This window comes from Castor canadensis, chromosome 16 (assembly GCF_047511655.1).
Source record: "Castor canadensis chromosome 16, mCasCan1.hap1v2, whole genome shotgun sequence".
NCBI lineage: Eukaryota > Metazoa > Chordata > Mammalia > Rodentia > Castoridae > Castor > Castor canadensis.
The window spans coordinates 58485887-58509269 of record NC_133401.1 but is presented as its reverse complement, the minus strand read 5'-3'; the positions used below and the strand labels follow the sequence as shown (position 1 = coordinate 58509269).

The window sequence follows — 23383 nt, the reverse complement described above, 5'->3', positions numbered from 1 at the left end:
GGGTGATTTGTTAATCAGGAATAGATAACTGATACAGGGGACATAGAAATATGTCTGTAACTTCTCAAATAGGCATTGGACATTTACATGTGCAGTAATTATCCATTGTTTTGAAATTTCATACTTACTTGAAAAGAGTTGCTTGTAGTAATTCTCATGGTTTTAAAAATCTCTACAGTGTGCAAAAATCTTATTACACACTTTTTAACATCTAGTGTGATGTTCCTTTTTTCTTTTGTTGCCAGAGGCTTGTCTTGATCTTTTTTTGTTTTCTTTTTGGTTCTATGTTTTGTACTCCAGGCCTTCTGGTTGCTAGGCAGACACTACCACTTGAGTAATGGCACCAGCTGGATTTGCTTTAGTTATTTTTCAAAAAGAGTCTTCCATTTTTGCCTGGCCTGGCTGGATATTTGATACTCCTATTTATGTCTCCTACTTTGTTGGAACCATAGACGTGCCCCATCTACATGTTAATTGAGATGGGGTGTCAATGTCATTTCACCTGGGCCAGCCTTGAGGCCAGATACTCTGAATCTCTGCCTATTGAGTAGTTGGGATCACAGGCATGAACTGCTATACCTGGCTTCTTTTTCTAATTCTTAAGATGGATACTCAGCTTATTATTTTCAGTCTTTTCCTTTCTTGAATATATTAACAAATTATCTTAATTTTTTCTTCATGAATGTACATGTCTCTCTAGTCACTGCTGTAGCTAATTCTCAAAAATTGTCTTACATAATGTTCCAATGCCCTTCCACTTTTGTTCTGGTGGTGGTGGTGGTGGTGGGGCCTGAGGATGAAACCCACGACCTCCTGCATACTAGCCAACTGCTGTACTTTCCAGTACTAATTTCTAAATATTTAGCAATTTATTTTTCTTATGAATTCTTTAGACGTGCTTTGAAATGTAGTGGGATCACTTTGTCTATCTCTTTGGACTGACCTGTAATTTTATGAAAATAAGTCAAAATAATAGCTATTCATAACTTGTTTTATGTTCTGGTTTAGGTGTCACCCAAAATTTTCTGTAAAGGACCAGGTAGTAAATGTTTTTCACTTTGCACTGTCTGTTGCACCCATTCAACTCTGCTACCCTATTTTGAGTACAGCTACAGACAGCACATTAACAAGTGAGTCTACAAATGTGTGAATCACATTTATTTTGTGATTTTTAACATGTTTATACCTGCTAAATTCATTTGTGTACTAGCTCAGCTGCTTTTGCAAAGATCTTAAACTTAAAATAGCTTAAACAAGATAGAAATTTTCTCTCTCCCATAAAAGTTCTATCTGGAGTAATCTCTCCCCATAAGAGGGGTTAAATCTCCTTTCTAATTGCTGTCATCCTACATGCAAGCTTGTGGTATGATAGATGACCTAGCTCCTGCCATTGCATCTAAGCATCAGCCAAGCAGAAGAAGAAGAGGAAGAAAAGAAAATTTCCTCTCCTACTTCAGCTACTCTGCCAGTCCTTTCTTTACTGGTTATTTTGAGATGGGGTCTTGTTTCATGTCTAGGCTGGCCTGGACCAGCTCCCCACTAGCCTCAGAGGCTTTCATTATGGTCCAAAGAGAAAAACAAGTTGAGGCACAGCATGTGGTGGGCAGTTGGTTACCCAGAAAAGCTTGATCCTGTGGGCTTTGTCAAGAGGTCCTGGGTTTCAGGCCTAACCAAAACATTTGACAAGACAGCCTTGCCAGTCAGACCTCTGGACCTGTCCCCAAGGCCTCCAAGATGGATGTCAGTTACAGCACCCACCTCCAGTAGAGGGAGGGTCCAGGATAACTTTGTTTTGATACTTGTCTCCTTAGGGTGGAATAACACCTTTAGGTAAGTGGAGGCAGAGCAGGCAACACCCTGAGGCAATAATTCTCAGTCAGATCCCTGAATCAGCAGCCTACCCTGGGAACTTGCTAGAAATACAAGTTCTCAGATCTCACCCCAGAAACCTCAATCAAAAACTCCAAAGGTTTGGCCCAGCAATCTGTAACCTTAAAAAGTTCCTCAGAGCTCAAAGGCACATGTCTGCAATCCTAGCATTCTGGACGCTGAGGCAGAAGGATTCAAAGCTTGGGCTACATATCAAGATCCTATCTCAAAAAAAAAAAAAAAGAAAGAAAAGAAAAAAAGATTGCCAGTCACTGTATGTAAGCTTTTAATTAATTTATTGGAAAGCCAAATCTGTAAGTTAGCATAGACCAAAGGATTGTTTGCATGGGTTAGAAATGACTTTTTTTTATAGGAATAAAACAGTGGAAATTACAAACTATAAAAAGGAAGACAAACCTTATCTTTAACATTTCAGAGAAGCAAGATTTCACATAGTACATTGAAGATCAATAGATACTTCATTTTGAGAACAAGAATTCAATGTTACAATATTATACACTACTTCATAAAATCAAAATTTCTACATAAGAATTGTATTTGTAATAGTTAACAAAATCTTGAAATCACATTTGGTGGTCCCCTAGATAATGGCTGTTATACATCCTTGATTAGAAGAATAAGTCTGTTAGTCTAATTATTGCAAGACAGTCTATCAGACTCAATACCTTAAAGACAATGAAAATACATGCAAATTAAAATAAATGGCAGATATATTTTGATTTGAAAAATACAGCATTTCAGAGGTGCATGTTTGATTCTCTGCGGTGGTCCTTTGTTTGCTATAGTTTGTTGAAATCACAGTGAAAACATCTCAATTATCACATTTAAGTCACAAACTTAAATAGAAAAGGAAGGTCCAACATGTTCCCAAGAATTCTGCATTGTTGTGATTTCCTTAACAATAGTAAGTCTGATTTCTTCATTTTCACTTGCTGTATATGCAAAAGGAATTCATAATATGACAAAGCAGATTCTGTTCTGTCTTCTACGATGTTTTGAAGGATGTTTGCTTTCATTGGACTCTTATCCATTAGGATTAAAATGTAATTTTATCCCTTGGATAAAATGCAATGGTAAAAGAAACAGTGGCTCTGGGACTGGAGGTGTGGCTCAAGTAACAGAAGCCCTGAGTTCAAACCTCAGTACCGCCAAAAAAAAAAAAGGAAACAGATTTTTAACCTCTTGTGATAACTATCATATTTACCATCCAAATAGCTACATCTAGAGGTTTTCTCTGAGAAGTTTTGGTTGATTATGTAAACATAATGCTGTTTAAGAGGAAGTGTATAGTAGAATTAGGAGAAACTGTGAAGCTTTTTCATAGCAAGTAATTCCAGTAATTGTTTACAAAACACAATTTAGTACTATATATTGAAAATAATTATTTTTTCTTCTTCTTTTTTAATATACTCACATAATTTGTTTAAGCATTAGTTCACATATATCTGATTCAAAACAGGTTCTTGGCAAGACCAAACAAAGTGTGTTACAAATGAAAAACTTGACTTACCTTATTACTTAAGGTTGTGGGGAAAATGGTCTCTGCTCTCTAAGCCAGGAGATAAAAGCTATTACTCTGTCAGATTCTAGTGTATCAAGTTCTGGAAGGTGTGTCTGCTAAAAAAAAAAAAACCCATCAATATCCAATTAGCTTTAATTATGTGTCTATGATATGGACTCTAACACTCCTCAAACTTTACTGTGCTTATGAATCAATCACCTGGTGGTTTTGTGGTCCAGATAGTGAATACTTTAAGCTTGGAGGTCATTTCATATCTGTTGCAAAAATCTGCCATTGTAACACTAAAGTGGCCATAGACAATATATAAGTGAATGGGCATGGGTGTGTTCCAATAACACGTGAATTACAAAACAGGTGGCCAGCCTCCTTGATCTAGGAGAATGTCCTAACCCTTCTCTGCATTTTTTTATGAACTTTAGAATGAATGGATTCATTTACGTGGTTATTAACAAATATGACATTTTATTTCCTCATTACTTAAAATACCTGCTCACTGAGTCCAGTAATTTTACTCAAGGCCTGAAAGCCAGTAATTATCCTAGCTATAATCTTGACACACCAGTCTTTAAATAGCTGAATCCTCTAATGAGTTCCATGAATGCAGACATAGAGCCCATCACTTGCAACCTGTCAATATGGAAAAGTGATGAAAGGAAACATATTCCAGAGGTGGATAGAAACAGGTGTTAAAAAATAAAACACTAAGTAAAATTGTCTACTACTGATTTTACCTTTACAATTCAAAACTATCCAAATGCTATAGATTCCTCATGGACTATTTCAATTATTCCTTCGTAAGCAAGAACGTTCTTACTTTACAAGACTATTTGTAGTGACTTGTCCAAGACTACATGGCTAGTGATACACAAAGGTCCATTATTCTTTCTTAAGTAACCAATGTTAATCCAACTGACAATGACCACCTATCATCTGCAAGGTTAAACCAGAGAGTCAGATAGTTTAGTTCTTACTCCAAAACAGCCAAAGACTGGAGGTATCGCTCAAATGGTAGAGTGCCTGCTTTGCAAGTGTAAAGCCCTGAGTTCAAAACCCAGTCATACCAAAAAAAAAAAAAAAAGACGCTGCTAAGCACCTGCCTGGCAAGTAAGAGGTCCTGGGTTCAGTCTGCAAGTTCCAGGCCAGTCTGGGCTATACATGATGATGCTGTCTCAAAGAAAGACAAAGGGAGAAAAAAAAAAGAATGACATTAAAATATAGTATCAGTCAGGCATGGTGGCAAGCCCGTGTAGCCCCAAGTACTTGGGAGGCTGACACAGGAGGATCACTTAAGTTCATGAGGTCATAGACCAAAGAATCTTGTTTAACACAGCAAGATTCAATGTGGAGACACACACACACACACACACACACATACACACACACAAACACCATGAGGTTTTTTTCATTTGGAAGAGCAACAGCTATGAGACATTTTCTTTTTGGGAGAAATTTATAGCGCTGATTTCTGACTTCAAAATGTGATATTCATGTTTTTGCCACATTTGAAATGTCCCTTAAGTCTTCTATAATCACTGAAGTAAAAGTCTTAACATAGACTGTGGAATTGCAGAGAAAACTCTGTGCACAATTTTTCCCAACCCAAAGCATCAGTGTTTGTGGACAGAAATAAAATTATTTTAGAGGACACCTCATAGGAAGTGTTGGCACCACACCTCTGGGAGAATTTTAAGAGATCAGAAGGATGTGTGTATTTACAGTACAGATTGGAGCAGGACTAAAAATAACTAGTATTTACCAGGATGGAGATCATGTGATTAGTATTTGCCACAATGACACATGGCATGGAACAAGGCTGTGGTGGGAGAAAATGGCTGACACAAATATATGTAGAGCAGAGAGTACAAATCTGTTCAAGATGAGAGATACTATGGGGAAGGAAACCAAATGCTAAAAAGGACCAGAGGTACAGTGAGGTCAGGAAGTCACACTACTCACAGAGCCTGCATCCAGGAGGAAAGCACCATCTCTGCTCTGCTTCTCCAGGGAAAGCTGAAGAATAGAGGGGCTGAGGGATGGTTCTGTCATTGATGCTGAGGGCCCCCTGAGGAAGTAAGGAAGTGATTAAAGCTGCTAGACACAGGTAGGAGTCAAAGTGAAGAACAAAAGCAAGTAAAGAAGTGTTACCTCCAAGAGTTTGGGCCTTATTCACTTAAGCCAATCACAGTTATTCATAATATGAAAAAGATAAAGTTAAAACAAAACTACTGTAAATTCTAAGAAATCCAAATTAACTTCTGATCCTAAGTATTATTTCAAAAGCAAATGCAATACATACACACAATGTTGTATAATGTGAACAAATGCTATTAATGAAGTCCAAATAACATCTGGAATTTAGTTAATAATGTAGCAATCAATTTGAGTTTACTGAATTTTACAAATGTATAATGGTTTTGTAATTTTATTTTACTTTATTTTGACATATTTATTTGAGATAAGGTCACACGATGTAGTTCAGAATGGCCTTAAACTCACCATCCTCAGCCACCATGCCAGTACAAAACATTTTTAAATTTTGTATATGTATATATGTATATATATATATATATATTTTTTATTTTTATTTTTATTTTTTTTTGACATAGGGTATCTCTGTTGCCTAGGCTGGTCTCAAACTTGTGGCTTCAAGTGATCCTCTTTCCTCACCTTCCCAAGTAGATGGGATGACAGGTATAGGCCAGCATACACATTAGGTTAAAATGGATGAGGGGTGTGTGAGAAATTTCTGTATTATATTTTAAATCTAAAATTCCAAATTGGTGGTGGGGGAGAGGAAGGGAGAGAGAGAAATGATGAGAAACTCTTTCAAACATCAAGCAGAAATCTCCCCATTGGCTCTAGTTGGACCTGGTTGCTTGACTTGGGCTATATATACATCCTGAGAGGAAAAAAAGAAGTCTAATGTAAATGATTTTTTTTTTTTTGCAGTACTGGGACTTGAACTCAGGGCCTTCACCTTGAGCCCTACACCAGCCTTATTTTTATGAAGGGTTTTTTGAGATAGGGTCTCACCAAACTATTTGCCCCACTGGCTTCAAACCATGATCCTCCTAATATCTGCCTCCTGGGTAGCTAGGATTATAGGCTTGAGCTACTACTGGTGCCCAGCTGTAAATGAAATCTAATAATGCTTTTCAACTTCACATTTATCAAAGCTAGAAATACAAGTTTCTCATTTATAATTGACTCATGCTGCTATCTGAAAACATACATGGGCAAACCTGTCAATATTTATACTTATCTATTTTGACCAAAAATATATTCAACTACCTAACCTAGATAAATCAATCTTATTCACAATGATGGTTAAAACTGAAAACAGTGTTTATGTCTAAGAATAGAATGGTTTAATTTATGAAGTCATGAAAATATATGCTTCAAATGTGTGAATGCTTATATACATATAAATATCACCCCCAACACAAGTGCTAGGAATCAATTCCAGGGTTTCATACTAGCAAGGCAAGTATTCACCACTGAGCTATACCCCCAACCTCTAAATTTGCTTAATTATGACAATGATTGTGGCAATGGTGGTGATGGTAATAGCTATGTATGACTTATATGGTATCTATTACAGCCAGGCATTGTCCTAAGAATTTTACATATATTGATTCATTTAATGTTCAAAACCACAAAAGCCTCAGAATCCAAAAACTAAAGAGAACAGAACTCAGGAGGAAAGTTGAGCTACAAAAGTCATTTAGTGCTTGGTGTTTTCAGCACCCAGTTTCCTGTTGTTTGGGAGACCTGTTCTTTTCACTTCTATGATGAGTCTGGGGCTATTAATCACAGTAGACATGGGGAACAGAAGAGACAACCAGACAAATACAGCTGATGAGGCATGTCCTCAGGTTTCCATTGTGAATAAAAAAGAGCTTCGTCCATCTCAGATGGTGAGAAAGAGAAGATAGCCGTGGCTGTTTTCTACTCTGATAGAGAAAACTGATCAGAAAGAAGGAAACTGATGGAGAATTTACTAGGTTGTGAGTATAGTCTGTCCTTGCCACCACTCCTGTGGTTTGTTTTCTTGTGATCTTTTAAATTCATATTTTGGCAGTGCTGACGATCACCTCAGGGGGCTCATGCACAAGGGCTCTGCCACTGAGCTATACACCCCTGCTCCGCCCCCTACCCCAGCTCCCTTATGGTTTGTTTCTGAGAACTGTTTTCCCTTTTCTTGTCTGAACTTCTTGGGAGTCAATGTGTCCTGATGATTCATCACTGTTGTGTTAATACTGTTCATCTTAGAAAGTTTTATGAGTGCTTTACTTCTCTCTTGTTATTTTTACTGGTATTAAACTAAGGGCTTCATGACTTTCTAAGCAGGGGCTCTACTGCCTGAGCCACACCTTCAGCCCTTCTTTCTTTCTGATAGTTACTATACTATAGACATAAAATTAACACTTAAAAATTTATGTTAATTTGTTACACTGCTATTTTTTAGTGTGAGAAAAAAATAAGACCGAGCCAGGTATGATGGCCTAGGCTTATAATTCTAGCACTCAGGAGGTTGAGGAGGATCTAGAATTCAAGGCTAGCCTGGGCTGCATAGTTAAGACCCAATCTCAAAAAAAAATTAAATAAATAAGAGAGAGAAAGGTAAGTTAATTGAACTTATCAGTTAAAATTATTTTTGTAATACAAATTAATAATGTTATGAACAGTTTTCATTTATAAAATATTACCTCTTATTTTTCCTTTATGTGATGGTTAATCTTAACTATCATCTTTTAAAATTTTTTAATGATGGTTAGATGCTATGAAGCAGGTGGCAATGTCTTAACCGTGTGCATGTTGTCAGGATCGAGAGTCTCTTCCATCCTTGACAAGGGGAGTGCTGACCCTCTTTCCTGTCATATTACAACTTAAATGTCACCTTGATTGAACTGAGAAGCAAATAGGAGACTAGTGAACACACCTGTGGGATGTCTGTGATGGTGTTTGCAGAGAAGATTACATCATGAGGATTCTGAACTACTGAATGGATTAACTCCTTAATGGATTCATAATTTGATGTCATTACTGGGGGGAGGTGAAGGTGGGCAGTGGGGCCTGGTTGGAGGAACTAGGTCACTGGGGGCGTGTCCTTGAAGGGACTATCTTGCCTTGGCTGATTCCTGTATTCCCTTTCTCTGCTCCTGGCTGCATGATGTGAACTGCTGTGATCGACAACACCCTCCTCATGATGGACTGACACCTCTGAAACTGTGATGTGGAATAAATCTTTCTTCCCTTAGGTCGTTTTTGTTAGATATTTTGTGACAGAGATGATAAAAATAATGAATATTCAAAGTATCTTAAATTTTTTTAAATTCTGAAAGCTTTTAACCAAACCATTACTCCCCATCTGTATACATATAAACTTGATCACAATTTTACAAAGATTATGACTGAACATTTTTATGCTTATGACTTTATATATATAAATAATAATGAATAATATAACTTTAACAAATTTCCTATCAAAAGCAAAATATTACAACTCAGATAAATATTTTTACTTTAATTCAAAGACATACTACATTGAACATTGACCTAAAGTGCTCAGATGTGATTTCACTCACCATATATCTTCCAGATCAATTTATGTAAACAGGTTGCTTTAGTCAACTTGACATTCTCCTTATTTCTTACACCTATTCTAGAGAGGAATGAAGATGATTAACATTAGAAACCTTCAAGAAAAGCCACTAAAAAAAAAAAAAAGAATCAATATTACCTCATCTGAGAGATTGTCAACTCTACACAAACTGGAATGAGGACTAGTTTTTCACATGACACATAGCAAGAATATGTTCATCTACATGCATGTCTGTTCCAGTCTGGAATGATTTTTGTAATGCAAAGCAAGCCCCATGCCTACTAAAAGACATTTAAAAAGAAGATATTTAAAAAATTTTGTAAATGTCAGAATTACCAAATTTACTGTGAATCATTGTTTCAAAAAACATTCTAAGAAGTCATACACATGTATTAAATAGTGGCTACAGCCTCACTTAAAAGTCAGCAGAAATTAATGAATTGACCATGGCAAAGGTATTTGATCTCCCTGGTGTCTGTTTCCTAATCAATAAAATAGGTCTACTATCTACCATGACATACAGTGACAGTGATGTAACAATCTAAGCAGCATCACAGAAAGGATGTCAGTCCGTAGCAGACAACAAAGGCTCACATGAAGAGCTTTGGTATCCTCAAAGTATTCTACTAATGCTGTGTGATAATGAGTGGTGGCTATTACTGTTTCTCCCACACTTACAGAAATTAAACAACATACCAAGGCTTACAAATCAATGATGAAAAGCAGTAATACAAATGGTGACTGCAGGGTAGAAGAGAGTTCGTAAGTAACAGTGACATTTACCTGGTATATTAGCATCATGGAGAATGATGAAGTATCTTGGTAAAGTTTCAAGTATTCCAGTGGATGGAAAAGAGTAAGAGAGGCAGAGAGAACAGCAGTGAGATGCGCACTAAAGCAAGTGCACTGACTACATCATAGAGGATGAGAAAGCCCTGGGGGAAGTACAGTTTGTGAGGGACAAGAGAGCACTGCTGATGTGTCATAGTGACACACCTCAGCTTTAACCGCCACTCTGACCAACATGGACCTGTCATGTGTCCTGGCGGTGCCCTTGCTGGGTCACTGTCCTCAGAACCAGCGGGGCTTCTGATGCCCAGGAGCACCTGCACTTGTGCAGCCGCCTACTTCCCAGGGCTGCAGAGCATCAGTGCTGTGGGGACAGGGCCTGGGCACTGACAGGCCTGTTGCACACTCTCTGCCTGACTAAAGTTTCTTCCTTTTCTCTTTTCCTTCCTTTTTAACTTCCTTTCTTCCCTCTTTTTCTTTCTTCCTAGTACTGGGGTTTGAACTCAGGATCATGCACTTGCTAAGCAGGTGCTCTACCACTTGAGCTACGCCACCTGTTCTGTTCTGCTTTAGATGGGGTCTTGCAGTATTTTGCCCCAGCTGGACTTGACACCAGTCCTCCTAACTATGCCTCATGCACAGCTGGGATCACAGGTGCATTTCACCATGCCCGGCTTGTGTACTGAGATGGGGTCTTGCCAACTTTTTCCCAGCTAGCCTCAAACTTTGATCTTCCTGATCTCTGCCTCCGCCTTTGATTACAGGCATGCACGACCATGCCATGCCCCAGCCTGCCCCACTAAACTTTCTCCTGGACATATCTGTTCCCTTTCTTGTAAAATCCAGTTTTAGCAAGAACCCTACTAAGTCAGTTTAACAAGAACCCCACCCCCCTACCCTCAATATCTGATCACCCTCTACAACTGCTCAGGTTCATCATTCTCCATCATCCCCCAGATGATGTCTGATCACCTGGACTGTCTTCATAAATCTTGTTAAATCTTTAAAGAGTAAAGAATTCCCTTTACTCTTTTTCTCTCTGTTCCTTTGAGACAGTGTCTCAATAGGTAGGCCAGGTTGGCCATGATCGCATGATCCTCCTAACTCAACAGCCATGATGGGATCACAGGTGTGTGGCAACAGGCCTGGCTTAATCTCAATGGTACCTCTAATATTTTTGACTATGAAACTATTTTTACTAAATAGGTAACATGGATTATATTTAAATGGTAATATGCTAGCATTTTCTTTTCCATTTCTGTCTCTCCCTCCCTCCCTCCTTCTTTCCCTACTTTCCTTTCTTTTTTGAGAGGACTCACTATGTAGCAGAGGCTGGCCCAGCTGCCTGAGTGTTGGAATTATAGGTATCTATGACCACACCTGGCAGCATGCTAGTATGCATTATTGCCTGTTTTAAGCTCAGAAAATTTTTATTTTATTATTTATTTATTTTATTTGCAGTACTGGAGTTTGAACTCAGGGTCTCACACTTGCTATGCAAGAGCTCTACCAGTTAAGCAATGCTTCTAGCTCTAATTTTACTCTTTTTTAAACACAGAAGAAAAACAAAAAGATTAATATTCACAATGCCTTTTTGATAATTACCTATAACAACTATCAATAAATCAAAGAAATAAAACAAAAACTTTAAAAATATCTATCTATCTATCTACCCATCCATCCATCTCCTTACATATCTCCCTATCTATCTCCCTATCTATCTGCCTCCCTATCTATGCTGAGGGATTGGACCTTATCTATGTTAAGCTCACCTGGGACGTGAATAAACAAAGTAGCCACAGCAGGAAAGTACTCAGGAAAGAAAGGAACAGTTACTAAATGATGCAGCATGTGGATGCATCTCAAGTACACAACGCTAAGTAAAGGCAGCTAGACTCAAAAGTCTATACACTGCAGGTTGAGCAACCCAAACCCCAATATCCAAAGTCTGAAATGCTCCAAACCCTGAAACCTTTCGAGCACCAATATATGTCACTAGTGGAAAATCCCACACATTACATGTGAGGGGTACGGTAACAGTCAAAACAAAGGCACACTTAAATATTGTATAAAATGACCTTTTGGCTACATCTATAAGGTGTATATGAAACACAAATGAACTTTGTGTTAAGACCTGATCTCATTCCCAAGATATCTCATAATGTACATGCAAATACTCAGATATGAAAAAAATTCAAAACTGAAAACTCTTTAGTGCCCAGCCTTGTTTTGTTTTGTCAAATAAAACATGTGGTCTAGCTAGGCACAGGAGGCTCATGCCTGTAATCCTAGCAGAGGCAGAGATCAGAAGGTTGAGGCTCAAGACCAGCCCAGGGAAAATGAAAAACGAGACCCTATCTCAAAAATACTCAGCACAAAAAAGGGCTGGTGGAGTGGATCAAGTGGCAGAGTGCCTGCCTAGCAAGTGTTAAGCCTAGAATTCAAATGCCAGTACTACCAAAAATAAATAAATAAATAAATTGAACATGCCTTCACATCACCTTAGGACAAAACATAAATTACATGTTAACTGGGAATGAACAAGTCCTACCTTTAACTATCTGTCTCCAGCATAAGCCGTTTCAAAACTTACCTCAAATGTCCCCTTGCCAAGGTCCTTCCCTGGCTACTCATCTTAAAATAGCAATCCAAGCACTTCCTATGTCCTTTACCTGCTGTACTTTTCTTCTTAATTAAGTCTCACATTTCTTTGTGTAAAACTTTTCAAACAGATCTGTTTTTCATAGCCAAAAATTAAAAATCACCATCAGTGATTATGAATAGAAAAATCGCTAATTCATGATTTGCTCATTTTAGTGAAATAAAGTAGAAATTAAATAGAATGAGATAGATTTTAAAAAGTAAAATGAGTGGACTTCAAGATGTATTAGGTGAACATGTCTTATTTATGCAAATCCACCACACTATATATTTTGCATGGCGTACCTAAGTATAGAAATGTACAGAAAATCATGATGCATACTAAAGTGGTTACAGTAAATACAGTAGGATGTAGTTTGTGTGCATATATTCGAGCTGATCCAGGATGCATTTAGTTTTTGCAATAATGTGTATAACTATATCTAGTTTTAAAGAAAAACAAATGCATATATTGTGAAATAAAAACTACCTTTAAAACAGTAATCAGAAAAGAAAAGTATAGTTCTGTACATACAAAAATAGATGTCAGAGTCATGGTTAAAAAAAAAAAAAACAATACATGTAAGAGGGCAGAACAGGTTCTGCCTAGAAGTGAGGTGGGTGGGAGGAAGAGGGAGCAGGTGGAGGGCAGTGGGGAAGAGATGGCCCAAACAATGTATGCACATATGAATAAGTGAATAAATAAACCAAACCAAACCAAACAAAACATGTTTGTTAGATCTGTTAGGGTGAATAAAAAGAAGCCACCTTAGGATTGGATCCCTCCACACCCTTCCAGGCAGCTTACTGACATCCCACCACTCACTGGAAGGACCACATGTAGTCTCAAGGAAATGACAAGCCACCATCTAGCCAGGAGGCGGAGCTGAGCAACTTATCTACCTAGTTACCATTTATGTCCTCTAGCTTCCCCTAGCAATGGCTGACTCCACTGGGGAAGAATTTTCCCACCCCGCAGGGCTCCCCTCCAGACTGCTCCCTCATATCTACTCCAAGTCTATAAAAGGCTGTGGGCTCCAGCTCTCTTGTGGGGTCCCCCTCCACAGGGCTCCTTCCAGAACGGTAAATCCTGCACTGGTGTTTGAGCATCTCTCTGCCTCTTCCATGCACCTTTCATTTCTAACAAGATCCTCAATTGTTACTTCAAATTAAAACTAAAGTATATGCTTACCTATATCTGGGGAAACTTGAAGGGAATGCAAGCAGCCACAGAATGACAAATAATGCATTGTTTGATTTTTTTTTTACATGTTTTAGTAAAACATCTTTTTTTTCCCTCTGTGGTGGTGGGGATTGAACCAGGGCCTCAGACATGCTAAACGTGTGCTCTAATGAAATTTATCCTAGAAAAAGAAAGAACTAAGCAAGTTAACCACATAGTTTTGTTAAGTTATGCACTAAAGGCTAGTTTGTTGGCATGTTCCCAAGCTCATTCAACTTTTTTGGGCAATACTGGGATTTGAACTTAGGGCCTTGCACTTGCTAGGCAGGCACTTAAGCCACACTCTTAGCCTTGTTCCCAGGCTTTTTCTTTTTACTTTGTCAAGTCTTTTTTTTTCATTTTTATATTCATTGTACAGGGGAATTTATTATGACAATTCTGAATAGCCTTACATTGTATACTGGTTAGATGGTCCCAGGCTCTTTATGGAAAAATAAAAAAAGTCTTAAGCACTTTTAAGATGTACACTTCCCTTAAGTAATAGCCAATATCTGCAGAAATAAACATTTCTGAAGTCTGTGAATCTTGAATGAATAAATGGGGTCCAAAAAATGTGCCTTTAAAAACACAGACATAGTGAGGCTTGGTGTGTAGCTCAGTGGTACAGCACACGCTCAGAGTCTATGAGGCCCTGGGTTCAATCTCCAGTGCCACCCCTCCAAAAATATGAAACTGAAAAATCATTAGATTGAAAAAATGAATTGAATGAGTTCATATTATTATAGTGAGGGGTAATAGAGAACAAACGTCATACAGGCAAATAGTTTGACCAACAGATTTCAAAATACATTGACAACATTAGTGGATCCTTCTCTTTTTTTCTGTATGTTTCATGTAATGTTTTACCTTAAAAATGATTACCAAATGAATTAAAACTTAGAACCAGGTTAACAATGTGGAAAAAATGAAAAAACAAGGAGAGCAGAAATTAAAAGATGTCCTTCTGGAGATGCATATAATAATGAGGGCACTTGAGCTATGCAATTAAAAATGATTAGGAGGGTTGGAGGCCTAGGTCATGTGGCAGAGCATCTTCCTGACAAGCACAGGCACTGAATTCAAATCTTAGTACAACCAATAAAAAAGAAAAAGTTAAGGGGTAGAGGTGTAGCTCAGTGGTAGGCAGAGTGCCTGCCTGGTAAGTGCAAGGCCCTGACTTGAAACCCTCATGCAATCAAAGAAAAAAGGAAAGTTAGAGAGCTGAGGTGTTAGCTCAGTTGCAGACTATGTACAGGTGTGTGAGTACTGGGTTCAATTCCCACCATAGGAAAAAAACTCAAAAGCACACAGAAGACTGAGGCAGTAGAATCATGAGTTTGAGGCTAGCCTGGGCTACATAGTGAGACCCTACCTCAAAAAAAAAAAAAAACCAAAACAATTAATTAATTAATTTAAAAAGGTTTATATGATCAATTTATATTATCAATATTTTACCATGATTTGAAAAAATAAATAATTGCTTCATTACAACAAAAAGAGGGCTAGAAGCATGGCTCAGGTGGTATAGCAACTGCCTAGCAAGCACAAGGCCCTGGGTTCAAAATCTACTACCAAAACAAAATAAAAAATGTCAGGCATGGTGGCACACCTGTAGTCCCAGCTCCTCTGGAGGGTGAGGCAAGTCTGATAGCACAAAGACCATATACCATCACTTCATATCAAAAAAATAAAAGAAAGAAGATCTAATACTAGTGTTCAGTAAGCTGAATTTAAAAAACATCAGTTAACATAGTTTTATTTTCCTTTGAGACATGGTCTCCTTTGTTTAAAAAACTGAGATAATTCACATATAATATTCACCATTTTAAAATGTATAGCTCAGTATTTTTTAATATAGTAATATGAGACTCAAAGTGTTTCTTCTCACTTCTTAATTGCATATTCTGTAATTGCATATTAGAAAATCAACAATGAATCTAAGCAGGATAAATACATTAAGACAAGATTATGTGAAAACATGTATATTTACTGATATTAAAAAAACAGTATTTATTCCTGCATGGCAAAAAAAAAATAGTGTGCCCACCTTTGGTCACCATCCTAACTGCCTCAAAGCCAATTTTCGGAGTGAGGTACCTCCGCAGTTCCTTCTGTAATTTCTGTACTTGGACTGGATTGTGCTGATGATGGTTAAGATGGATAGTAACAGACGCTACCTGCTGAGTACCGAGAAATACAACCTGGAAGACAACACACACTACTGATAAATTTTTAATATTCTTCTTTTGAGACAGTGTCTCACTTCATAGCTCAGGCTAGCCTTAAACTTGTGATCCTCCTGCCTCAGTCCCAGGCACATGATCCTTTTTCTGTGTTTGTTTTCATTTTTCTCTGTATTTCTGTATTTATTTCTATCCAGGCTCATACTGAGTGCTGTGTTTCTTACTGTGCAGTATGAACGTGCAGTGCTGTCTCACCAGCTGAGATGTTAAGAGTAATAAGTGAGTATTTTTCATTTTTTTCCTGCCTTTTTTTCCTAGCTTATATTAATTATACAAAGGGTTTTGATGTGATATTTCTAAACATCCATATAGTGTATTTTTGATCAATTTGCCACCATTACTAATCCTTCTTGCACCCTTCCTCCACTTTTAAACAATTTTTAAAGGGTCTGATTATTCTAGTTTCAGACATGTGCACAAATACTTTGATCTTATTCATCGCGCTCCACCTTCCCCACAGCTGCTGGTTCTCACCCCCAACACTTCCCCTCTCAAATAATGCTGTTAACTACTATTACTACACCAAAGTAACTGCAGGCATTTCACTCCGTTTTCCTCTACTTTCTCAAGGTCCTGTCAAAAATAATAACACATTCTTTTATACAATGATACAGAAACTTCTCTATTTCTCTTTTACTAAATTAGAATAGACAACTATAAGGTTTACAATAGATAAAACTGATAGGCAGGTGATGGTGCACATGTGCAGCCCCCACCTACTTTGAAGGCTGGTGGGGGGCACTTGAGTCCAAGAATTTGAGACCAGCACAGGCAATGCAGCTAAACTCCATTTCACAAAATAAAAACAAGACAAAAAAAACCAAAACCTGACTGATTTACTCTCCAAAGGGAATAAATTCTTTTATATTGCCTTCTACTTAGAATAACATTATATAAATGAAATTTTGTCACTGACTTAAAGAAAAATAATCATGAAGAACTTACCCAGAGAAGCGAAATCAGAATACTGTCCATTGAGAAACTACCTGCTGACCAGAACAGTCCAAGGCTAATTCCTCATAGAAGTCAGTGGATGGAGTCAGGGGTATGTTCTATGAATAATAAATAGAGAAACCATAAATCTTTAAATGATCAAAAAAGGTAAAATCACATGTACATATATGCATAACAATTAAAATACAAAATCCACCATTACATATGCTAATAGCAATTATGCCTAGGGCATTCTATGCAATCCTTTTGCTTTGTTACACTATTTGATTTTTTTCATTAAGAAGCATGTACTGGCCAGGCATAGTGACCTATGCCTGAGGGCCCAGCACTTGGGATGCTGAGTTGAAGGCCAGACTGGGATACATAAACAGGTGCTATCTCAAAAGAACCTTTTAGGGCTAGGGATATAGCTTGATGGTAGAGTGCTTGCCTAGCATAAGCAAGCCTTGGAGTTGATTTCCAGAAGCACTGAAAACAATAAATAAAAGGAAGGAAGGAAAAGAAAGATACAAAAAAAAATATTTTCTGAGTGTTTTTTGTTTTTTACTATCTACTTATGCTTCTTTGGATTTTTAGGGTTTTTTGATGTGATTTATAGTCCGGGCTTTACTCTTGCTAGGTAGGCCTTCTACAACTTGAGAAACACACCCAGGCCTACATAGGTTCATAACAATTATCTCTGGGATATTCAATGCAATCCTTTTGCATTTTTATACTGTTTTATTTTTCATAAAAAGCATGCACTGTCCAGGTGTGGTAGCACATGTTTATAGGCCCAGCAACTGGGAGGCTAAGGAAGGACAGCGAGTTCAAAGGCCAGTCTGGGCTACTTAATGAGTCCCTATCTCAACAGACCAAAAAAGAAGACACATGTGCTGCATAAGAATGGAAAAATGTGCTGATATTCAAGGAATGGGAGGGTGTGGATAAAGGAGAATGATGAAGGGCATAAATTCAACTATGATATACTGTGAGATCTTTTGTAAATGTTATAATGTACCCCAAGTACAATAATAAAAAAATAAATTTTTAAATGCTCTGCTTAAGAATTTTCTATGAGAAAAAAAATTTTTTTCTATGAGCTAGACATGTAGTTAAATGGTAGAACCATTACCTAGCATGAATAAGGCTTTGGGTTTGATCCCAGCAGCACTGAAAAATTTTAAAAAGAAAATTTTTTTAAAAAGAAGAGACAAAAGCATTTTCTATGAGTATTTTTTATTGTCAAAAAATAAATGTCAGCCAGGCGCTGGTGGCTCACACCTGTCATCCTAGCTACTCAGGAAGCAGGGATCAGCCAGCCCTGGCAAATAGTTTGTGAGACCCTATTTCAAAAAAACCCATCACAAAAACAGGACTGGTGGAGTGGCTCATCGTATAGGCAGAGTTCAAGCTCCAGTACCACAAAAAAAAAAAAAATCAATAAATGAAATAAATAAGTAAATAAAATAAAGATTTATTTAGTAATAGACAAAGATAATTATTATTGTAACTAACATCTATCAAATGCTCAGTATGCTGGTAGCTATTCCAAACAAACCACAGATAACATCTGCTTACTCCCTTCAACTACCCTAAGAGGTGGGTGCTCTCGTATTTCTACTTCATACAGAAACAGAGAAGCTAATAAATTAGGTATTCAGGTATCCACATCTAATAAGCAGTAGAACATTAGGCAGTCTGTCTCTAGGAGTAACATCATTAACAGGATATTGGCCTCTCTCTCATCTTTTGGGAAATGTGTGTCTCAAACTCTTAAGGTCATAACACAAGTTGCTGAAAAGCAATTAGTACAGCAAATTATGGCCACGGCTAACTGGTCATCCAGGTTCTACCTTGTCCCTAGCAAGTCTAATTCCTTAGTTTCCCAGACTTTCTTATCAAAGCCAGGCTAGATTACAGTGGCCTGCTAAAGAAATGAGAAATAAGGCATGGGCATATCAGGTAGAGTGCATCCCTGCTCCACCTTCACCATGTAAGATCACCCTCCGTAACCTGAGTACCCTCCCTCGGCAGGACTCCACTTCCCAGGAAACAACAGGGGACCAAGAATGGTGGGACAACAGCCCTGCTCTAGTCACACCTCCAGAAGCTGACTAGTCAACACATGGCAAAAGCTTGAGGAATCAACTCTCCACTGGGACAACTGGACTGTTTTTACACCAGTTGTCTCACTGTGATGCATTGTCACCCTTTGTTTGTTGCTGTAATTCTCACCATAATCTTTGCCATAGGTTTGGCAGGAACTGCCCACGCTGATTGGACTCACAGCCTCAGAGCCCTCCTCTTGTGACCTATGTATGCATACTACTTCGGCAGAAAATGTTGTCAGTAGGACTTTGCTGTTCCATACTTACTATTCTTGTGCAGGCACTGTCATCGGGTCATGCACTCACAACCATTCCATCTATTCAGTGTTCCCATGGTAATCAGCATATCTGCTTCAACCCCACTTACTGCCCTCGGGAGCAATGGTTAGAGATCAGGAGCGTCTACAATCCTGGGAACCTCATCAGCCGCACCCAGGTGTTTAGCCATGATAAGCCAGTGTCAATGCTCTTTGATGCATGTGTAGCCATAGACAAAGGTGGGTGTGAAGGTACAGGCTGTGAGGGCCTAGCTCGGGAAAGAGCCTATATTTCAAATGATAAATATAAGTGCCAGGGAGACAACTCTTGGCCATGTGATGATGTGGGTTCTTATTATTGTCCTTATTGGAGTTGTGTTTCATGGGCCACATGGCAGAGGGGTAAGCATGAAGCCTCCTTCACAAAGGGAAAGCTGCCCGACTGTACCCATAGCACCTGTAACCCTATAAATTTCACTGTGCTTAAGCCATCGGATTGCACACGGGGACCTAATTGGCATGAGGATAAATGGAAAAGGTCTTGACCCTGGAAATCTGATGCACCTCAAATTAGTAACTGTTACCCATGAGTTCCTCATACCAAGTTTTTCACTCCTTTTATGGGGGTTTTTCACTCATTTTATGAGGCGATGAGGAATGAATTTTCCATCTCTGCCAAAACTAAAAACTTGTTCCTCTCGCTGGCTGAGGTTATAGCCCAGACACTGATTGTCACTTCATGCTATGTTTGTGGGGAGACCAAATGGGAGAGCATTTGCCTTGGGAAGCAAGGGAGCTAGACCAACGGGAACCTTTTAACGACACTGCTTTTCCAAAGCACAAGAAAAGGCATCTGGCTCCTAAAAACTTCCATCATCGGAAATTATTGTGCCTCCTGCCCAGAAGGCCAATTCTCCACCTCAGTGGGGGATTTAACTTGCTTTGGACAGAAGTTTTATAACGAAACTGCAAGAGCTCTCAAATTGCTGGCAAAACAAAGCACGAAAATGTGCAATGCCATCTATCAGAACTGCCTGGCTTTAGACGATTTGCTGGCCTCTGAGGGAAGAGTTTGTGGAAAATTTAACCTAAGCAACTGCTGCTTACAGATTGATGATGAAGGAAAAGTCATAAAATAGATCTCAGACAAAATGAGAAAGCTTGCCCATGTCCCTGTCCAGACTTGGAGAGGATGGGATCCCAGTGACCTGTTTGGAGGGTGGTTTTGCCTTAGGTGGATTCAAAACCCTGATAGGGGCAATAGGCCTAATCCTAGGAGCATGCTTAATATTGCCCCATCTGGCTCCCCTGGTGCTATGGTCTATCAGGACTATTATGGAGACCATTACAGAAAGAAAAACCGCCTGCATGTAATGATGCTATGGAAATACAAACCCCTAGATCAAAGAGATGCTCTTTGACCCTGGGTGGGTCCAAGCATCAAAAGGGGAAATAATGTAGCAAGAAAGGGAGGCCAGAAAAGAAATACAAGCTGTGTTCAAACAACCAGACAGGGGGAGGGGATGGCAAAGCAGAGAGATAAAACTTAAAGAATTGAAAGATGAAGATCACATATCACTGGGCAAATGAAATAGCCAATGAAGTCACATGTAGCCATATGTGGATTGAGCTTTGCTTTTTGCTTCTGTAACCTGCTTGCAAGGGTATGTAAGGTGGGACTTCTTCATTCTTGGGGCTCAGCCTATGGACACGAGTCCGTTGGGTCCATGCCAGCAAAATATACGTTGCTTCCTGCTAATCTGCCCCAGTGACCCTCTCTCAACTCATAATGCCCCGCAACATCACAGGACTCCAAGAGCACACCCTGAGCAGCGGCTCTAGTCTATCTTCCCAACAATTTTTTCTCTACGTCAAGCTTTATCCACCCAATTTCTCTGCCTCCTTACAAAACAAACAATTTCCATGGTTTTGAAGAAAACCCTTTCAGAAATGGCAATTGGTGGCTTCCCCATGCCCAGCAGGGACCGGGTGCACAAAAGTAAGAGCTGGTTGTAGTCCTGGCTCTGGCATGGGGAGCCCACCACCTCGCTCCCGCCACAGCGCCGCCCTCCTCCCCGAGGAGGACCGTGTTTCCCACGCGTGACCGCGGCGCTCCAACCCGGCAGCGCGTGCAGGGAACCGCCGTGACGGAGCTCAGGAAGCAGGAGACTGGGCTGGGCCGAACCGGGACCAAGGACGACCGCACACGTCCAGGCGGCGTCGCGGACGGCTGGCGGGGCAGTCGAGAGCCCGCAAAAGCCTCTCAGCTGTTCCCGGGCGCTTCCCCGCCCGCATCCCCTGTGGCCCGGACCCGCCTCGCGCAATCCCCGCCCCGCCGCCGCTTACCTCGCCGGGCTGGTGGGGGGGGGGGGTCCCCTGGGCCCGGCCCCAGCTGTCGTGCTCCGCAACCGCGAGGCTCCGGAAATAGGCGGTGGGAAAGCAGCCTGGCTTTCAAGCTCTGTCGGAACAACCTCAGCCCCCTACCCACACTCCGGCCAGACGCGAGGCGGCTATAAAAGTACGAGAGGGGCATGAGGGGCGGATCTGAGTCCCAGGGTCGCGCGGCCGCTATCTCCCCTGGGAAATGTAGTCCACATGAGGATCAAGGCCTTCTGGGACGTGTAGTTTCTCGCATTTGTTCCCGGGGGCGAGGCGGATCACTTTGTTAGGCAACAGCAAGGCTCTTGAAGCTCTTCTGAGTTGGTCCCTGTCCCTCCTCAGCTGTGGAGTCTTGGGTTCCAGTCAGTAAAGGTAGATTGACCGAGGCCTTTATCATTGCTGTGCACCAGTGTGACTGACGGTGAGGGCAGTCATTGAGCTAATGGTCACTCACGTCCCCTGCAGTTATCATCAAAGGGCTGGTGAGCACCTACTAGCTGCAGGCACCATGGAAATCCGTTCTAAATAAGTTAACGGACAAAACGAACACCATTGCTCTAGGTGGGAGAAGGTTTTATAAGGCAGGAAGCAGACAAGAAATCACAAACATAAATCCACAGCACTTTAGAGGATTCCTGTTACCGGGAAAAGCAAAGGAAGCGCATGATTGGGGTTTCTGGGGACAATTTGGGAATGTGAGCTGGGCGGCCTGTCACGTGAGAAGGAGCAAAGGTTCCCTGGCAGCTCAGGAAGTCGGGGTCTGGGGAGGCGCATTCCAGGTGCTGGGAACCAACAGACAATTTGTTTTTAAGTAAATACTTTGTTTCAAGAAAAACAGAAGGTTTGGCAAATACCAAAGCGGTAAAAGAAAATAGTGCCATTAAGCAGATAATTAGTGATAAATTTATATTAACTCTTTGTAACAGTCTTTTGAATTCTGAATTAATTTCAGTCACTGTCACTCTCATTTTAACATAATAGAATATTGCAGATAGCATTTGTCACCTATCCTATTTTTCCCCCACTGAAAAAATATGCCTTTGACATTTGAATTTGCCACTCAATATTCTCTCAGTAGTGTTTCTAAAAGCTTCAGTGTATTCAGTGCATTTAATGTTTTAATAAGCATTTAGGCTAAAGCTTATTCAATATATTTTACCAAAGCACTGTTGCTAGTTATTTATATTATTTTAAGATTCTTTTTTGCGCTGTTAATATCCTTGCACCTATATCTTTGAAGATTATTTTCTTAAGCTCCTTGAACTTGAATTGCTGGACCAAGGATTGGTACAACTCTTATACATTTGAGTTCACTGCCGGATTTTCTTCCTAAAAGGTTTTACAATTGATGCTTCCATTAGCAATTGCTGATAATACATAACTAGTGCTCCCACCCACTCTGTATTTTCTTTTATTACTTTCTACGTAATAGAGCAAATTTTGTCTGAATGTGTAAATTTAAGATTTGTGAAACTGGATATAATAAAAATATTATTTTGTTTTATATATAATTTTAGTTACTTGTAAAATTAAATGTGTTATATATTTCTTCATCATTTAGATACTTTTTTATTTATTATATCTTTTTTTACTATCATATCATTGTTGTACTGGAGGTACATTGTGACATTTAGCTCATTCTTAGGTCTCAGTTTTGGAGGTTCCTGTCTATGATAAACTGTCTTCATTGCTTTGGGGCCTCCTACATGGTAGGGAGCTTATGATGGAAGAAGCTGTTCAAATCATGCCTGGGATGCAAGAGAAAGAGACCATGGTCCTTCTATTCTCTTCC

The 23383-nt window shown here is 39.4% G+C and overlaps 1 protein-coding gene and 1 non-coding gene across 18 annotated transcripts in view; both read right to left on the bottom strand.

Annotated features, from left to right (window-relative positions):
- The window catches only part of LOC109680839 (protein transport protein Sec24B-like), a 44507-nt gene extending 22701 nt beyond the window's left edge, over positions 1–21806 (bottom strand). For 3 of the 17 annotated variants that reach the window (XR_012442486.1, XR_012442485.1, XR_012442487.1), the window contains exons 1-6: positions 21559–21805; positions 16857–16963; positions 9001–9077; positions 5369–5474; positions 4510–4576; positions 3401–3507 (exon numbers count right to left, since the gene is read on the bottom strand). Coding sequence is in view for 7 of the 17 variants with exons in the window: in XM_074057127.1 (XP_073913228.1) it covers positions 5455–5474; positions 9001–9072; positions 15716–15869; positions 16857–16886 (276 nt within the window). In the remaining 10 variants the exon portion in view is untranslated. Of the gene's footprint in view, positions 1–2148; positions 3508–4505; positions 4577–5368; positions 5475–9000; positions 9078–9800; positions 9836–15715; positions 15870–16856; positions 16964–21558 lie in introns of those variants that run through there. The other 14 variants (XM_074057128.1, XM_074057127.1, XM_074057123.1 and 11 more) reach the window with 14 other exon arrangements.
- Positions 8175–8300, bottom strand: LOC141418392 (U6atac minor spliceosomal RNA). Its single transcript, XR_012443036.1, has one exon. It is a non-coding gene; the product is annotated as a U6atac minor spliceosomal RNA (small nuclear RNA).
- Positions 21807–23383: the final 1577 nt, after the last annotated feature.